The sequence below is a fragment of the Tupaia chinensis genome, unplaced genomic scaffold (genome assembly GCF_000334495.1).
Source record: "Tupaia chinensis unplaced genomic scaffold, TupChi_1.0 Scaffold139927_1, whole genome shotgun sequence".
Taxonomy (NCBI): Eukaryota; Metazoa; Chordata; class Mammalia; order Scandentia; family Tupaiidae; genus Tupaia; species Tupaia belangeri.
Genome location: NW_006199806.1, coordinates 235,712 through 255,056, shown reverse-complemented (window position 1 = coordinate 255,056; position 19,345 = coordinate 235,712). Strand labels below are relative to the sequence as shown.

General features: G+C 38.8%; 1 protein-coding gene across 6 annotated transcripts in view; it reads right to left on the bottom strand.

Annotated features, from left to right (window-relative positions):
• MIX23 (mitochondrial matrix import factor 23) overlaps positions 1-19,345 on the bottom strand; it is a 37,452-nt gene that overhangs the window by 15,118 nt on the left and 2,989 nt on the right. The window contains exons 2-5 of one of the 6 annotated variants that reach the window (XM_027765902.1): positions 17,570-17,608; positions 8,796-8,921; positions 5,942-6,088; positions 4,770-4,871 (exon numbers count right to left, since the gene is read on the bottom strand). In XM_027765902.1, coding sequence (XP_027621703.1) covers positions 4,785-4,871; positions 5,942-6,088; positions 8,796-8,921; positions 17,570-17,608 — 399 coding nt within the window. In that variant the 3' untranslated portion in view covers positions 4,770-4,784. Of the gene's footprint in view, positions 1-4,769; positions 4,872-5,617; positions 5,660-5,941; positions 6,089-8,795; positions 8,922-17,203; positions 17,329-17,569; positions 17,609-19,345 lie in introns of those variants that run through there. The other 5 variants (XM_027765903.1, XM_027765905.1, XM_027765901.1 and 2 more) reach the window with 5 other exon arrangements.

The window sequence follows — 19,345 nt, the reverse complement described above, 5'->3', positions numbered from 1 at the left end:
GTGATTAAGGCACAGGATTCCCACATGGCCAACTAAAGTATGAGTCCCAGACCTAGCAGCTTGCTTTCTCACTTCCCCTCTCTCTCTCTCTCTCTAATGAAATAAAAAAATAATAATGGGGCTGGCAGGTGGCATAGTGGTAAAGGTACTTGACTTCCACATGGCCAACAAGAGTTCTAGTCCCAGACCCAGCAGCTTGCTTTCTCACTTTCCTTCTCTCTCTCTGATCAAATTTAAATAATAATAATAATAATAATAATAGTAATAATAACAAGTGGGGCCAGCAGGTGGCATGGTGGTTAAGGCATCTGGACTCCCACATGGCTGACCATGGTTTGAGTCCTGAACCTGGCAGGTTGCTTTCTCACTTTCCTTATCTCTCTCTCTGGTCAATTTAAAAATAAAATAATGACAACAAATAAAATTAAATAATTCTTTAAAAAATAATAAATGTAATGGATAAATAATTCTTTACAAAATAATTAATAAGATTTTAAAATACTTCTTAAAAAGATGGTCAGGCAGTTCACAGGAAATGTACAAATAGCCAATAAACATATTTAAATATGCTCGATCGCATAAAGAAATGCAAATTAAAGGATGAGCAGTTGGCACAATGGCTGTATCACTGGACTTCCATGTAGCCAATCACAGTTCACGTCCCAGACTCGGGGGTTTAAACTCATGCTGGTCACTTGTGCATGCATGCCCAAGATCCTGAGAGGAGAATGGAGAAAGGAGAAAGGACTGCGGCATGGCCATCCCCTCTGGGGGTGATTTCTCACTTTCTGTCTCTGTTCTCTCTGTCTTCCTGGCGAGCGCACATGCCCTATAGCAAAAATCTTAAAAAAAAAAAAAAAAAATAGAAAAAGAAAAGAAAGAATGCAACTTAAATAAGACTATGACAAAATTAAGTCTAGATAAACCTCGTATTAGTGAAGGTGTAGAAATAATACACTAATACTTACTTTTAGTAGGAGTATAAATTGTTGCAACTTCTATGTAAGGCAATTTGGCAAGACTTAACATAAAGTACATTCATATATCTTTGAGCCCAATTCTATCCCAGTTCTACAAATTGACCATATATCTACACATTTACAGAGACAGCACAGCGAAATAAAATGAAGGAAAAGGAGTAACAACCTGATTTAGATAAAGAATTAAGAAGAAACTAGAAGAAAACAGAGAAGAAGCAGCAGATACAAAGCCCACGTGATCTAGAAAGATATGAGTTTGCCCCACTTTGAACATATAACAAGATGTCTGAGGCTAAAAATGCTGTTTTTCTGCCTTTCCTTATTACTGCCAACTTAATTGTTCCATGTGGTATTATGATATAAGATAAAAGTTTTGATTTTTATCCACAGTTGCTGGCTTGTAAGTATTTGCCCTTTTGTCCCTGCTTCCTGAAACAGCTTAAGAATAGCTTCAGATATTGAGGAAAGAGCAGGTTGACCTTCTCCTGCCCTCCTTTCACCTCAGAAACGTGAATCATCCAAGCCTTTCTCATTCCAGGAGGGTCCTGCCCCTTACCCAGGAGGAAAGAATGCTGCACAGGCCAAGAATCCAGTGGGGAGAAATCTCCATACATTTTGGGATCACAGAAGTGGTCTGTACCATGAGAGTTAAAAAAAAAAAAAAAAAAAAGTATGGTTTTCTAAACACAATGCTCCAGAAAATGAGCCAATTCCACTGCCTGGCCCGGATGACATGACCCATCAGACTCCTAGTCTTATCAGGTCAGAGAGAAAGGCAAAACAGAGGAGGGCAAGAGAAGACCAAGGCAACCATGAGTCTGTCACCTAGGCTAAAATCCTTACCGATTATGAGCATTTCAGAAAGAAGGTTTGAGAAGTTTGCACACAACTCTAGTAAGAATGGAACTTAGCACTAATACAATGGCTCCCTAGGAACAATTCAGGGCCAGACGCAGAAAGAGTGGAAGGACTGTTACTTCTGAAATTGGTTCTGTGCTGTGGAGTAGTAACAAGCTGAAGAAATCCATCAAAGCAACCTCATTTTCAGATTTTAATCAGTCATACAGACTAAAAATCATTACATCTTCCCTACTCTGTCAAAGCCTGGACTGACTATTGAAGAAATAACAACTGTAGTTGAAGATGTGACAACATGTGACTAAGACAGTCTTCATAACTGCTTTCAAATATTTAAACAGGTTACATGTCGAAAGGGTTTTAGGGTCCAAGGGGACTAGATCCAACATGGCCAACTATAGTTCAAATTTGAGTCCTGGAAGATTGAAAACCACACTAGACATATATTGGTTCGTGCCCAAAATTCCAACAGGAGAGAGAAATGGAGAAGGGACTACGGTATGACTAGGCCATTGGAGGGGATGCTTTCTCTCTCTCTCTGACAAGTGCATGTACCTTCTGGGAATTTAAGGTCCCAGGATCAAATCTGACTTGCTAGAATATGCTGGGTACATTCACGCTCATCATTTGGGACTGGCTCCGGCTTGGGGGTAGATCATGGTATCAAGAACATGATGTCTGTCTCTCTTGCTTATGGAAGAAAGAAAACTTTAAAAAAGAAGGAGGAGTTCAGATTTATCTTGTATAGCTCCAGAAGGAATATCAAAGAGCAATATTTACATATTACAGGAAGGCAGATTTTTAGAATACATAAGAAAATTTTTGAAAGATTGAATTGCTCAAAAAGAGAAGGCACTGACACAGAGAATGAGTCCTCTCTGCAAGACACCCTACTCTATTTTTTTTTTTTAAGAGAGATTTTTGCTATATGGCGCATGCGCTTGCTGGAGGGACAGAGACAGAGACAGAAGTAAGAAATCACCCACCAGTGGGGGTGACCACCCAGCAATTCCTTCTCTTTCATTCTCCTCCTGGGATTTTGTGTATACACACACACATCCCCAATGTGAGTTTGTTTTGTTTTGTTTTGGAGAGGTTTTTGCTATAGGGCGCGAGTGCTAGCCAGAAAGAAAAGATAGAAAGCGAGAAATCACACCCTGAGGGGATGGCCACACTGCAATCCCTTCTCCTCCATTTTCCTCTTGGGATTTTGGGCATGCACACAGACACGCCCCCACCATGAGTTTAAGCCACCAGGGCCGGGACTCAACTACATGGTAGTGGTTGACTACATGGTAGTCTAGTGACATAGCTATTTGCCAACTGCTGGTCTCCCAATGTGAGTTTTTAAAGCTGCCAGTCTGGAACAGCAGACTATGACGTGGTAGTTTGATGACACAACCATTACGCCATCTGTTGGCCCAACACCCCACTCTAAAGTTGTACTTAAATCAAAGATGGAAACTACTCGTTGATATGGTAAAGACAACAAATATGGAGTGGCAGAGACTCAAACAACAAAGGAAAGGAACTGTTACTTTGTACTGTATAATATGCTAGCTCTTATAAACATTATGTGTGTATTGTGTATGTAGTATAATCTAATCCACACCAAAAAAAGAAAACATGAAGTTATTAAGGAGCCAGTCTTGGGGCCGGCAGGTGGCGTGGTGGTTAAAGGTGCTGGACTTCCACATGGCTAACCATGGTTTTAGTCACAAACTTGGTGGTTTCCTTTCTCTTTCTCTCTCTCTCTTTGTCCCTTTCTGGTTAAATTAAAATAAATAAATATAGTTAAATAAAATAATTCTTTCAAAAAAAAAAGGAGCATTCTTGTGGCCTAGTAGTTAATGAAGCCAGATCCCACCTAGCTAACCTCTCAGCTCAAGCCCCAGCCCTGAGGGCTTGAAAAACACCCTGGGTGCATGTGCATGTGTGCCTGAAATCCCAACAGGATGAAGAAATGGAGAACAGATTGAAACACGACCAGGCCCTACTGGGGGAGTGCTTTCTCCTTCTCCCTTTCTCTCTGGCTAGCATACATGTCCTCTGGCTATTGAAGAAAAACAAACAAACAAAAACAAAGAAAAGAAGTAGTTATTAAGCACTGATAGCATTTTATAGACTGAAAAGACTCAGCTATAAATTTCGAAAGTTACAAAGTCACTAAGGTAGATGGATTTACCTTAGTAAATCTAAGTTTTTAAAAATCCAAGTTTTTTTCTGTTTTAGGGTATGCAAACATTACAGCCAATGTCTAATAAAATTTTGTCAGTGCCACCAATGGCCACCTCTGAAATTGTTTCTGAGGCTCCAGGTCTTAAACAGGCAAACAGTCTCAACACAGGTGACAGCAGCAATGATATTCCACAAACATACTTTTCTGAATTAGAAATTCAGGTAAAAAACTGGAGATTTGTAGACTTGCATCTCGGAATGTAAATAAAGCATATTCACTAAAGTAAGCAGAATTTATGGCTACTAGTTACAATTGAATATAAAGAAACTGAATCCAGAGTAGGAAGAGATGGTTTCAAGTCCCAGTTCTACCACTTACTAGCTTGTGACTTGTGGGATGACAGTTACTTATCTCTGAGTTTCAGTTTCCTCATATAGAAAATGAAGAGGTATAGCTGGGACATCTATAAGAGCTCTGATTCTATAATCTTCATAGCAAATAAAAAAAAAATCACATTTCCTCATTTGCATATGTACTACTCATGGTTACCTTCTAGCCCTAAACATCATTAGCTGAAAGCAAACCTTACCTAACTCACTGATTTCTAAACCCCTCCTTGCAATGGTCACCCTGGTGATTCTCTGAGCCCTAAAGGCACAGGGGCAGATGTGAGGGCTAAGTAAATTATGTGACACAATCACTCCCAAATGCTCAGTGCTTTAGAGTTTGAACTTTGCTCTCCATTAACAAGAGTCACTGAATTCTGTTTACCTTAATTGCAAACAGTGATTTTTCAGTTTCTGATTCAACAGCCCTGTCCCACAATATGCTTTATCAACACCTTCAGGAGTCTCCTGAAATATAAGATAAGCCTCAAAAAGTAGATATAGAAGGGATTTTCCTAGGACCTCTGATATGGTGTTAGTTGGAATCAATCTTTTGTCTTTAACATTAGGAAATGTTCTAGGTGTTATGAGCAGCGAGTCCCAGTGCCAACAAAGGGGGCATACAACACATCAATCACAATACCAGCAATTGCAGGTAGATCCCTGGCACTGAGAGGAGCGGTTATCAACTTTTATTGCTTAAACTGTTAAAGAACCTAGAGAAGGTTGTCATCTTCTCTCCCACTGTCCCACATATTCACACAGGAATTCTCTCGGATGCTTAGTCAACATCCTACTTTCCACTAAGGACAATAAGTTGATGTAGGCAGAATCATCCCTATGCTCATGCTCACACCTTCAAAGTCCACACATAACATGTGTACTGACTTCCCCAACCAAATAAAAAAACTCCCTGACCCAAGAAGTATGCAGGTGGAACCAAAAGCCCACAAAAAAGGAAAAAGGGAAAAAAAAAAAAAAAAGAGCCAGGTATAATGACAGACCTCGCCTCCTAAATATTCATGACAAGACTCCATAATAAACCCATTCCCAGTGCAGTATTGTGCAGACAGCTACCCACACATTGCCTTTCAGGTATGGGATGTACTTTTCTATTAATAATCACTTTTCTATTAAACTGCTCTTTTCCTACTTATGTTTGTGGTTTCATTCTGTGTCTCAGGGCGGGTCTCTAACCTTAGAGGCCTGGACCCAAAGAATCAAGTATTTCACACAGCGCAGCACAGCTTCTCTGTCTTACAATGGAACAAATAAAAGAATGGGAATAAAATATGATCAATATGATTATTTTAGCTAAAGTCACTATATTATATCTGTTTATGAAATGCACATTTATTTACCAATTTATATTTAAATGAAATAACATAAACCCGTAGAAAAAAATAAGCATGAATTTACTTTTTAAAAAAACTGTAACTATATTTTACTCTGAATTTTTCACATTAAAAACTGCCTTTATTTTGAAGGCTACGTTGAAAAAAAATTTGCCTAAAAAATATACATTCTGTTCTACTTACCTTTGTCTGCTCTTTTCTAAGTTGCTTTAATAATGCTAAATCATCCAGATTCTTTTCTCTCTCTTCTCGGAGGCTTTTTACTACTGCTGAGGTCTGGGCTATACAATTTTTTATGACTCTGTCCCTACTGGCATGAGCTGCCATCAACTAGAAGAGGAATGAAAAAGGAAAATAAATCATATCAATTTACCATATTTTACTGTTCTTTACTTTTGAAGACAAACAAAATCTTATTTTGAGACTAGAGACATGTGATACTTTCTATAACGATTGAATCTACAGAGAGAAATTTCTGTGGAATCCAGCTAAAACACCTAAAGGCGGGTCAAAGGGAGCACCTCCGGGGGCGTCAGGGGATGTCTGGGGCTGTCTTAGTCCTGGTATGTTCCCAGTATTTCCTGCCCCTCTCTTCCCACAGTGCCCCTGCTTTCTTCACCCTACACACCCTGATCCTTCCCATTACTCCCTCCACGCACTCCTCTACCCTGTGCCCACTCGCTCATCTGCTGGGGTACTTCTCGCTGTCCTTCCTCCTTTTTCTTTCCTTCAGTCTAGTGTTACCTACAAGTGAATTCATGACCTAAACATTGTAGTTACAACAAAAACAAAGAATGCTACATTTACCTATATAAGACAGAGCCTTCAAGTATTAAGAATAGATAAGAAAAACTGCACAGAGCACACATTAGTTAGTGGTTGTACCAATTGTATTGATTGAAAGTAAGGTAGTCTGGCAGAATAACTTTTTAAGAACCTCCATCTTAATGTAACAACTCAGACACAACACTTCCTATCTTTTTTGTCTTAATTCACAAGGGATGATGGTCACGTTCCAAACACACTCCCACGATCATAGTCAAATTTTGATGACACCGCTAAATTTATATCTGTAAAGTACTATTTCAAGTTGATAGACTTATTATTATACAGTACTGGTTTTTACATTTATCTAGGAAGAAACAATATAAAGCTAAAAAATTTCATTATCTTGAAGGGAATATACTCTCATAATGGGATCCCACTGAAATTATTTTACTTTTAGTATGAGTATACTTTTGAGATTCAGAATTTCTAAAACCAGTGCTTCATAATTTTAGTGATCATCACCTATGAAGCTTTATAATTAAAGAATGCAAATGTTACTTCATTAGTTGTAGAAGGAGGTTGGACTAGGAACTAAAGTACATCAGGATGACTATGGGCAACTTGGATATTTCAGAGTCCTACTTCTTGACTGATCCAATATCTAAGGGAACTCAGTGGTAATGACTAGCAAGGACATTCTGCTATAGGCCAGATCCCCGGCACAAAGGTGATTGATAAATTATCTTTTACATGATATTCGTGTTCTAGATCCCTCTAGGATGCAGACACAGAAAAACCCAAACACGTACACAATGATTCCCCAAATAGGAAGGTTTCAAATGTAATATGGAAGGTCATCCTGGTTCAAAAGTGCATTCTAAATAATAACAGCAGGAGCAGCAAACATTTATCTGTGAAACACTTAGTACACAAGCAGTTTACAGGAACTCACTTTATCCTCCAACAATCAAACTCCATGAACCAAGTACTATCATTACACTGTTCTACAAACAAGGAAATTGAAGAAGAGATTTTACAACATGTTCAAGCTCACCCAGCTTGGAAGTAGCAGAGGTGGGATTTAACATAGATCTTTAATCCATGTTAATCACTGCACTATAAACTTCTAGGTTAATAGGAAGATGGCAAATGGAAACAACTGAATAAATTACAGAGACTATATGGGCAGTGAGGTAAGAGTCTCCTGTTATCGCTAAAGTGACCATACATTTCTAGTTCTTTAGACAGATACCCAGAGAAATTAAGTAAAATGTCAAATAGCCTCAGAATAAATTAGGACTCAGACTCATACTACTACTCTAATATGGGATCTAGTTATTAAAGTCAACAACCTTAAAATTTCTCAAGGTACAAGACTTACCTGTTCAATCAATATACATTTTTATATAAAAGCAGAACAAGAACATCAGCAGTTAACACTCTGAATTTAATTGATATGAGTAAGTTTATCCAAAACTGATTCTTTTTTCGTATTTAAGAATTACACTTCAGGTTTTCAGTAATACCCTCTTCACATTACTACGAATCCAAACAGTAACCTGTGGTACAGCTTGAAATAGTGCGTGTCATCTGAACTTTAGCTTCCAAGTTAATGAAAGAATACAAGTAAATAAACTGAAAAATATGTAAGAACAGCACTATTTCCTTCTGCTTTTAGAAATGAAAAAGAGAAAGAAAGGGAGGCAATAAAAAATACACACTTGAGAAACCAAAGCCTCAGGAAAGGACCGTTTATCTCTGGCTTGTCTTCTTTCTATACTGCAAATGCTTCGATTGCCCTTCCTGATGAGTGGTGGGGAAAAAAAGAAGATATAAAAGGTGTGAAGAGTTTTAATTCTTCCTTACCTCAGATGTCTGGTTTCTTGGGAATTGATTCATTTCAAGTCCTTGCTCTTGTTAACTGTTATATTTACTGACTCGCACTCCCCTTCATTCCTTCATGCATTAAGGTCTTAACTAAATAAATGTTTGCAAATGCAGAGACAAAAGGGGAAAAAAAAAACGCTCCTATTCTTCCAAACCATCTCTTCACAGATATATGCATAAGATCTCACATTTTCTTTAACTTATAGAAAATAATATGTATGTAAGGTCAAAACTTATATACACTCTAAGGGGTGGGCAAGGAAACATGGAAATATCTTCCTTTTATTCACAACTTAGTTATATGTCAACTGATTTCTTATTTTGCCTGAAAAGAAAGGCTTATTAACAAAGCAAGAAAGAGAGACTCAAAAGATAAACTTACAGACTCATAAAGTTGTTTACAGGTTTGGCTGGCATCAATTTTCCCTGCAAAGGAAGCTGTTGGAACCGTAGTGTTTAATTCATGTACTATTCTGTCATCAATTGTCCTCATCACCTTGAGTAATTCCTATATGTATTTAAAATAAAAGAATATAATCTGAATGAAAAAATTAACAAAAAAAAAAAAAAAAGCAAAAAATAAAACTCTAGCATTTTTTTCTTTCTTTCTTTTTCTTTTTTAGGTTTGCCAAAGGGTGCGCATGCTTGCTGGAGACAGAAAGAAGGGGAGAGAGAGAAAGTGAGAAAGCACCTGCATGGAGAATGGGCACACTGCAATTCCTTCTCCTCCATTTATTCTTCCTTTTAGGATTTTGGGTACACATGCACATATACCCGGCAAGTGTCTCAACCTGCCAGGTCCAGGACTTAAACCACACAGTTGGTCATGTGGAATCCAGCTGCCTTAACCACCACAACACCAGCTGGCCTGCTCTTGGATATTTTACAACCACTTAAGAGTGAGGAAACTAAGCCAAATACAGTACAACATAAGAAAATCTTTATTATGAGGATGACAGGTAGATTCTAACAGAGAATACCAACACTGTCTCTGGCTCAGCTGTAATCATCTTAAGGGTTAAGACTGTCTTATTCATGTCTGAATCCTATTTGCTGGCATAGTGCTTAGCAAACAGTATGTACCCTTTCCATCTCTAGCACACAGCCAATAAAACGTTCTGCTGAACTTTATTACCACAGATTCTCCCCAACAATTAGTACAGCCACTTGCTATATTTCCTTCTTAACTATCATTGTAAAATGTGGTGCTAGACAGAAAACTTCCGGGAAGATATACAAGATATACAATTAGTAGTAGCAGTTAAACTTGCAGTAATTAATTTATATTCGTTAAGGCTTTTAGGTTTTTTTTTTCCTATAGTCATGTATTATTTTTCTGAGAAAACAAGCTGCTAGTAAAGAAATCAAATCTCTATGGCTCTCTTCAAAAAACAAGTAGGAATCAGTTTTACCCTTTTCTTAGTAGTCCTAGCTCACATCTCTCATGCATCATCTCCCCCTCAAAAAGTCCCCAACTCTCCAAATAAATAATAATATCAAAAGGACAGGGAACTTAGAAAAACTGATGAAAATGACCTCCCCACATTTTGACCAGGGCACTTTTCACTTGTCACCAAAGACTATGAATAAGCTTCATTCTCTCTGCAGTTAACATAATCTCTAAGAAGTTTCTAGCAGTATACCCTTCTCTATTTCTGTTTCTTACATTCACAAAAAAAAAAAAAAGAAAAAAAAAATACACAAAACATCCCCCCCCCCCCCAAAAAAAAACACTGAAAGTAGAATTGTATATTGGAACATATTTATTATAGAAAATATCCAAGTTAATATTCATAGTGACATGTATTAAAAGCAACTTTGGTTCTCTATCTCCCTCAATATACCATCCTACTTCTTTCCTTTGTCAAACTTAAATTCACAAATGAAACCAACTCCTTCATTTCTTTTTTCATCTATTTATTAAAATAAAAATCATCCAGGGCCGGCAGTTGGCATGGTAGTTAAAGGCAATGGACTCCCACATGGTTGACTGTGGTTTGAGTCCCAGACTTGGCAGCTTGCTTTCTCACTTTCCCTCCTTCTCTCATTCTGTCCGTTTCTGGTCAAATTAAAATAAATAAATAAATAAATAAATAAATAAAGTCAATAAAAATAATTCTTAACATTTTTTAAATAAATAAAAATCATCCATATTTAACCATTATCAATATTTCAACATGTTCTTTTACTTTTCTTCTACATACATCAATGAATGTTTTCATAAAACTGAGATACTTTGTATTGTTAATATCTCAATGTCATGATTATGACATGATTCCATGAGCATTTTGCTCTTGTTATTAAGAATGCCCTGAAGACATTTTTAATTCTATCCTGTAGAGGTACCCTAACTAACTTGACCACTTTCCCATTAGTGAGCATTTAGGTAGTTTCCAATAATAACAATAATTTAATCTACGTCTGTAGGCTATTTCATCTAAGTCTGTAGGCTAGATTCGGTTCTATTGTTCTTTAACTAATGGCTTTTTCTAGATCTCAATCTAGAAGGAAAACAACAGGTAGAAGGCCCAGCTTTAGACTAACAAAACACAGGCAAATGTCAGATCTAAAACCAAGTTCTTTATCTTATCTCCTCTTCTTGTATTCACTTTTACTGATAGTGTTCCCTGTAAACTGGAATTCTCAGAGGATAATCTCAACATACTAATTGGACAATCATTTTAAATGTTGTTAAAGAGTGGAGAAAATACACCTCTAAGTGGTAAATTCCAAACAAATAGTGGAATTTGTACTCCATTTTTCAGGGAGTCAAAAAACAGGGACCCATTTTGCCAACTTTCTCTCCTACAGCTTACCTATTTTTTTTAAGCCTCCTTTATAATCTCTTTCAAAACCTTCTCTTTGCCTATCTAAATTTTACTGATCTCTGGAGGCTGTGGCTTAAGTTATAGCTTTTGGATAATGTTCTCCTTGACTACTAAAGCCCTTCGCAATCTTTCTTCTTTAAATAATGCAGCAACTAGAGTACCACAGAGTCTATTCATTTATTAACTCACTATACATTCAAAAAACAATTACAGATGTCTAGCATGTGTCAGGCACCATTTTAAATAGCAGGGCTACAGCGGTGAGTAAAACAGAAAAGGTCCTTGCTCTTACGGAGAAAAATTCCTAAAGGGGAAAGAGACAACACACAAGTATCTCCATAAACCATATAATACTGAAAAGTACCGTAACCAGAAAACTAAGGTAAAAGGCTGAAGAGTGACTGAGTGGGGCCTAGAGGGTACTTTAAGGGATGATGCTCAAGAAAAGCCTCCCTGAAGATATACCATTTGAGTTGGACTCTGAATGATGTGAATGAACAAACTATGGCACTATCTGAGGAAATAAGTAAAAAATCATGAGGAAAGACCAGGGCTAGAACTACACTAATTGATTTTATTTAAAACCACAAGACCAGATGCGATCAATCTGAAGATATACCATTTGAGTTGGACTCTGAATGATGTGAATGAACAAACTATGGCAATATCTGAGGAAATAAGTAAAAAATCATGAGGAAAGACCAGGGCTAGAACTACACTAATAAACTGATTTTATTTAAAACCACAAGACCAGACGCGATCAATGAGGAAGCTTGAAGGAAGTGTAGGGGGCCAACGACGAAGAAAGAACTCTTGCATCTAAAAGCAGAGGAAAAAGTCTGTGATGTCACAGAAGTCAGAAGAAAGTTTTAGGGCTGGTCCCATTGCTCAGAGGTTAAGGGATATTTGAAAAATGAACAAAGAGCAAGTAGAACAGGAGTGAATAAAGAAGAAGTGGTATTAGGAAGGTCAGGGTACCAGACAGAGGACAATACAGACGACTGATTAAGGATTCTGCTCTGCAGAAAGAGTGCAGAAACAAAACCATACATCTACAGTTAACTGACATTCAACACAAGTTGCAAGGAATAACATAGAAAAAGAATAGTCTCTTTCAATTCATAATGTTGGGAGAACTGGACCCATATCCAAAATAATAAAACGCTGGACCCTTATCTTACACCATATATAGAAATCAACTCAAAATGAATTAAAGAATTAAATGTGAGACCTAGAAACTACTAGAAGAAAACTGCTAGAAGAAAATAGATCTGCGCAATCATTTTTTTTTTTTTAATTTGATCCCTAAAGCACAATCAACAAAATATCCTGGGCCGCCTGTAGACTAGTGTTAGGGGAACTGGATTCCATGTGCCCTACCACAGTTTGTATCCCAGTCCTCGCAACATGAAAATGTGCCCGGTGTGAATTTTAAACCAACGGGTCCAGGGCGCTAACCTTGGTTAACTATGTGAGAGTTGTAGTGACAACCATTATGCCATCTACTGATCCTGCCCCAAGTGGTTTTTTTTTTAAAAGAAAAGCTCTGGGTCCAGCCTATGGCACAGTCAGTAGTAAACTGAACTGCAAAGCTAGAAGCCACATGGCAGAGTACAATTTCAGATGCTGCGGTTAACCTGAAAACATGACTGATGCATATACCCAGGATCCTGAGTAGTCAGAGTGCTGGGAAAAGGAAACTGGAGGATGATAAGACCATGTCAAGGATGCTTCCCTCCCCTGTCTCTTATTCATGCACATGAGGTCTCTACCTGATTAAAATAGACTTAAGTTTTAGACTTAAGTTTGAACTGCCTATTAAATATCTGAGTAGAAAGTGGAGAAGGAAGTTGAACACACCTGTCTGACATTGATCAAGGCTAGAACTACATTTATAAACTTATTTTATTTAAAACCATAAGACCAGAAGAGATCAACGAGGGAGCCTGTAGGAAGTGATGGGGGCCAGTGATCAAGAAAGAATTTCTGCATCTAAAAGTAAGGGAAAAGTTTATGATGTCACAGAAGTCAGAAGAAGAAAGGTTTAGGGCTAGTCCCACCGCTCAGTGGTTAAGGGAGTTAGATCCCACATGGCTGACTGTGGTTCAAATCCTGGCCCCAGAGGCTAGAAAAACACACCAAGTGCATGTGTACATGCACTTAAAATCTCAACAGGATGAATAAAATGAGAAGTGACTGCAGCATCATCACTTCCAACTGGGAGTTGTTTTTACCTCTCTGGCAAGTGCATGTACCCTCTGGCAATTTAAAAGAAGGAAAGCTTAAGAGAGACTAGTCAACTATGTTACTGTTACTAAGAAGTCAAGATTCATATGGATAGAAATCAACATTTGCAACTAGCTACATTTCAAGTGCTCAAGCACCACATATCACTAGTGGCCACCATATTAAGACAGTGTAAACGTAGAACATTTCCACCACTACAGAAAATTTTATTGAACAGTGCTGTATTCCAGAAAATATAATGACAATTACTAATTTGTTCAGGGACAGTTGAGAACTGTAAGCTATTTTTAAATGTCACAGAAAAGCTAAAGAGAAGGGAACAAAGGAAATAAGATACAGGAAGAGGTTTCTTTCCAAATTGGAAAGTGGGAAAGAAAACAATAAACCACCTCACCAGGCTTGCATCTCTTTACATGGAGAAAGTGCCAGACCTCTTAATGAAACTCCAAAAAAGGTCTACAAAAAAGTTTGGGCAGTCCTCACAGGCTGAGAGTAAATGCAGGTGAACAAAGGAACAGAAGAGCTGCCTTTAAAGCAAGTTCATCATTCAGAAGGAAATATTGACTACCTATCTGATGCCTAGCCCAGTGGCATTCTCTCCCTTTCTCCCTCACACTCTCTCTCTCTCTCACACACACACCAATATATAGAACACACTCATGAATAGATGTCATACACAATAAACTATAACACATGTCCACAGAGATAACACAGAATCACACAGGTCAGCAGTTCTCTGAAGGTTATAACTGGTACAGGACTTGGGACCCTAATTGACTATTTTTTCTCATGAGATAGAGAGGTAAGTGGAAAAGCACCCCCTATGGGTGATGGTCAGCCACAGTCCTTTCTCCTCCATTCTCCTCTCAGGATTTTGGGTACACATGCACATGTGCCCAGCATGTTTTTTAAACCACTGGGCTCAGGAAATGAACCATACAGGTGGCTAGGTGGGATCTAGCCACCTTAACCACCATACCACCAGTTGGCCCCCAATCAACTTCTAATACTAAATCATAGCAAAATATAACTCTCCAAATTCTGTACTGCCTCCAATTTCTCCTATCTTTCATCCTCTCAAAACAAGAAGAAATTCTAATATACGTATCATGAATCTAATTTTAGGCTGATCCTTTAAAATCATTCAGGTATATCTCTTCAAATCACATTTTATGTCCTTATCTCTAATTATGAGGTTAAAATGTCTGCCTTTGGAAAGCAGTTTCAGTAGTGAAGGAGTGCTCGCACTTAGTAGTAGGGAGGGGTAAGAAAACTTCTATTGCCCCTACAGATATATTCTATTCTACTCCTAAAATTAAACCTCAGTAAATTCCTTTCACTATGTTGGGCGGTTTCTAGGGTATATGGAGGGTGGGAAAGGGCTAGTACATGACTAAAGTACAAAGTCCTTTAAAACAAAAGAGTGATTGAGAGATTCCTTAACCTTTCCTCTCTTCCCTGCCTGAGAGTACCCAGAGGTAGATTCCCATTCACATGTTCACATGATGTTCTTTACTTTTTTTTTTTTTTTTTTTTGAGATTTTTGCTTTAGGGTGGAGTTCTGAGACTGACAAAACGGGGGGGGGGGGGCGGGGGGGGGAGATGGCCACGCACATGTGCCCTGCATGAGTTTTAAGTTGCCACTGAGTTTTGTCAGGTCCTTGAACCATGGTCAAGGGACTACATGGGAGTCCAACAACATAACCATTATGCCATCTGCTGGTCCCCATGATGTTCTTTTCAACAGACGTGGTTCCTCAAATTCTATTTGTACAGTAATGTCCACCCCATGCTTCCCCAAGCCAGGAAGAGACTAGCCTACAACTGCTAGTCTTCTGACATCCAACACCCCCAGAGACATGAACAGAGAGTAGTTGGGGATGTTACAAAAGAAATTATGACTGATGCTAGAAAATAATCTTAGTCTATATCTAATTACCATGACTCAAATAAATTATGCATAAACAGACAAATATTCCTAATAGAAATACCAAGGCAAAATATTTTGGGAAGGCATACTTAGTTGATTTTGTCCAGGTGATAGATGAACTTGGTCTCAGGGTCAGCAAGAAGAGATTTCAGAATGGAAACAAGTGAAAAAGACACAGAAATGACTATGTGTTAGTGTGCTCAGGAAAAATCTTGGTGTGTTCAGGAAAAAGCAAGTAGGCCAATATGGGCTGGACAGCAGAGTTCAAATGTATGTTGGGGGGGGTGAGTGAGGAAACATGCCTAACATGCATGAATAAGGGCAGTGATAAGAGATATGATCCACTAGCCATTATAGTTCAGGCCTATAATCCCAACTACTAAAGAGGCTGAGGCAGGATTATGAATAAATACAAGGCCAGGTCAAACAACACAGCAAAATCCTGTTTCTTTAAGAAAAAAAAAAAAAAAGAGGGGATTAGAGAGAGGCATTTTGGGATTGGATTTTAAAATGTTTTCTATGCCACATTAAGTAGTGAACCTAAAAATTAGAAGTGTGTGGGTCAACTCTACAGCCTAGTGGTTAAGGGGGTCAGATCCCACATGGTTGACCATGGTTCAGATCTGTGGTGGTGGCTTGAAAAACACACCAGGTGCGTGTGTGTGTGTGTGTGTGTGTGTGTGTGCCCCAAATCCCAAAATGACAGAGAAATGGAGAAGGAATGGCTGCATGACTATGATTCAGTGTAGAGAGTGTCTTCTTTCTACAATGAAAGGTACACGTCCTCCATCCATTAAAAAAAGAGAGAGATGTGTGGTTTTGATTCGAAAATTCAGTAGATAATACATTAACACCACAATCTTACAGAGACTAGATTAAAGATTATTATACCAGTTTAGAGAAAAGAGTGGCTGAAGATAGACCTGTTGAAAGCTGGTTTTGAAAACGACAGGGCTTAAACAAAGTTGGTGGCAGTAGTGATGAATCTTCTTAAAGCATTTCTTTCATGATCTCACCTTCTCTGCTCAAAAATGACTCCATAATCTCACACCTGGCACTCAGGCTTTCTCCAATTTCTTCCCAATCTGTTGTGTAATCTCAATGTGCCCATGTAAATCCTATAATTCAATACTGATTTGCTCGTTCCCCAAAATACATAAAATCTGTTGCCTATACACAATTGCTTTTGCTTAGAATACCCCTGGTGTACTGTCCACCTTAGGCCCAACTCAATTACCATCTATTGACTTATTTATCTCTGAACTCTTATTGCATATTATTCATATTTTCAACGTTTTATATATTTTAATATCCCTACACAGCTTAAGTCATTTTATACCCATATATTGCCAAGTGTCTGACAGCTAGTAGATATCTGATTATCAGGGGACCAGCAGTTAGTGTAACGGCTATGTCGCTGGACTCCCACGTAGTCAACCATGGTTCGTGTCCCAGACCCGGTGGCTTAAAACTCACGCAGGACGCTTGTGCATGCCCACCCAAGATCCCGAGAGGAGAAAGGAGGAAAAGGGATTGCGGCATGGCCATCCCCCCTGGGGGGGGTGATTTCTCACTTTCTGTCTCTCTGTCTCTGTCTGTCTGGCAAGTGCACGCGCCCTATCTGGAAAGGGCCCGCGCCCTATAGCAAAAACCTCTAAAAAAAAAAAAAAAAGATATCTGATTATCAACTAAATTGTGTCTGCCCCAAATTCATGAAGCCCTTAAACCCCAATGTGACTATACTGGAGATAGGAAGGTAGTAAAGGTTAAATGGGGGACACCTACTCCAATAGAACTGGTGTCCTTGTAAGAAGATGGGCCAGCTGGCGGTGCAGTGGTTAAGGCAGCCGGATCCCACACAGCTGCCTTCATGGTTTATACCAGATGCGTGTGTGAGCATGGCCAAAATCCTGAAAGGAGTGGAGAAGGGATTATAGCATGGCCATCCCTTTTAGGGAACGATTTCTCACTTTCCTTCTCTCTCTCTCTCCAGTGAGTGTGTGCACCCTAAGAAAGGTGTGTGTGTGTGTGTGTGTGTGTGTGTGTGTGTGTCGGGGGGGAGATAATAGAGCTTCCTCTCCCTCTGTGTAAACAGTCAGAAGGTGGCCATCTATAAAGCAGGTAGAAAGTCTTCCTTCACCGGAAACCAACCCTAATGACACCTTGATCTTGAACTTCTAGTTTCCAAATCTGAAAGAAAATAAATTTCTGTTGTTTAAGCCATCCAATCTGCAGTCTTTTTTTATGGCAGCCCTAGCAGACTAAATAAAGTTAAGTAAAAGTTACAATGGGATTCTAGGTACTCAATTTTTAACACTTATTTGTGGGCTTTATTTTATTTTGGAAACAGAATATTTTCCAGGAATGCTAACTTTAACAAAGAAAAAATAAGAATTGCAAAAATTTTAAATAATTTTAAAATTTTTTCTTTTAAATTGCTATAGGATGTATGTGCACATGAAGGAGGGAGAGAAAGACAAAAGATGGAGAAAGTACTCCCCCCTTGTACCCATGGGAATGGTCATGCTGCAATCCTTTCTCCTTCCTTTCTTATCACAATTTGGGGCACACACACACTCAGACCCAGTATGTTTCTCAAGCTGCTAAGACCAGGACTCAAACTATGGTGAGCCACGTACAATCTAGCTCCTTTAATCATTAGGCAATGGGACTGACTCAACTTTTAAAATTCTTCAATTTTATGGAAAAATATTAGAATAGTAGTTGTGTGGGAGGGAGATTGCTGGGAGGACAGGAGCAGAGATCGATGAGAAAGGGCATGAAGAAACTTTTGGAGGTGATGGTATTATGGTCTATGTTGATAGAAGTTTGTTACAGGTGAGTATAAATGCCAAACCTCAGTTAGTGATTGGTGGATATGTGAGAGTAAAATTAGCTAGTTAGGGACCAGCAGATAGTGTAATGGTTGCATCACTAGTCGACTAAGGTTCAAGTCCTAGACCTGGCCACCTAAAACTCACACTGGGCACATGTGCGTGCGTGCCCAAGATCTTAAGAGGAGAATGGATTGCAGTACGGCCATACCCCCTGGGGGAGTGATTTCTCACTTTCTGTCTGTCTGTGTCTTTCCAGAGAGTGCACATGCCGTATAGCAAAAATCTCTATCAAAAAAAGAGGGTCCAGCAGTTAGCATAATGGCTATGTCGCTGGACTCCCACATAGTCGACCATGGTTCAAGTTCCGGACCCGGTGGCTTAAACTCACGCCGGGCGCGTGTGCGTGCGTGCCCAAGATCTTAAGAGGAGAATGGATTGCAGTACGGCCATACCCCCTGGGGGGTGATTTCTCGCTTTCTGTCTCTCTGTCTCTCTCTGTCTGTCTGGCAAGCGCACACGCCCTATAGCAAAAACCTCTCCAAAAAAAGAAACAAACAAAAAAAAAACAGCCAATCATTGATTGTAGAATCTAGATAATGGACACATGAGTACATTGTACAACTCTTTCAACTGTTTTTTTATATTGTTTGAACATTTTAAAATAAATTTGGAAAAAAGTACACCCATGACTTCGAGTTTCTCTTCTGTAGTATTCAGTGCAGTGCTTTCCACATTTAGGACACTTACATACAAAATATAATGGTTTAATAGCTTTAAAAAATACAACCTTTGGGGCTAGCAGGTAGCATGATTGTTACAGCACTTAGACTCCCACATATCCAACCGCAGTTTGAGAATCAGACCTGGCAGTTACTTTCTCACTTTCTATTTCTATTTCTCTCTCTCTGGTGAGCACATGAGACCTATAGCAAATTTTTAAAAATTGTAGTTGTTTGCTTTATACGTCAGGGTGTTGAACACTGATTCTCCTCTCCAGAATGTCATAGATCTGGTTTCATGCTCACCCAACTCACCCCCAGGACCTTGGAAACACTGGCTTCCATCCCCTAGAAGCTGAGTTATATGGGAA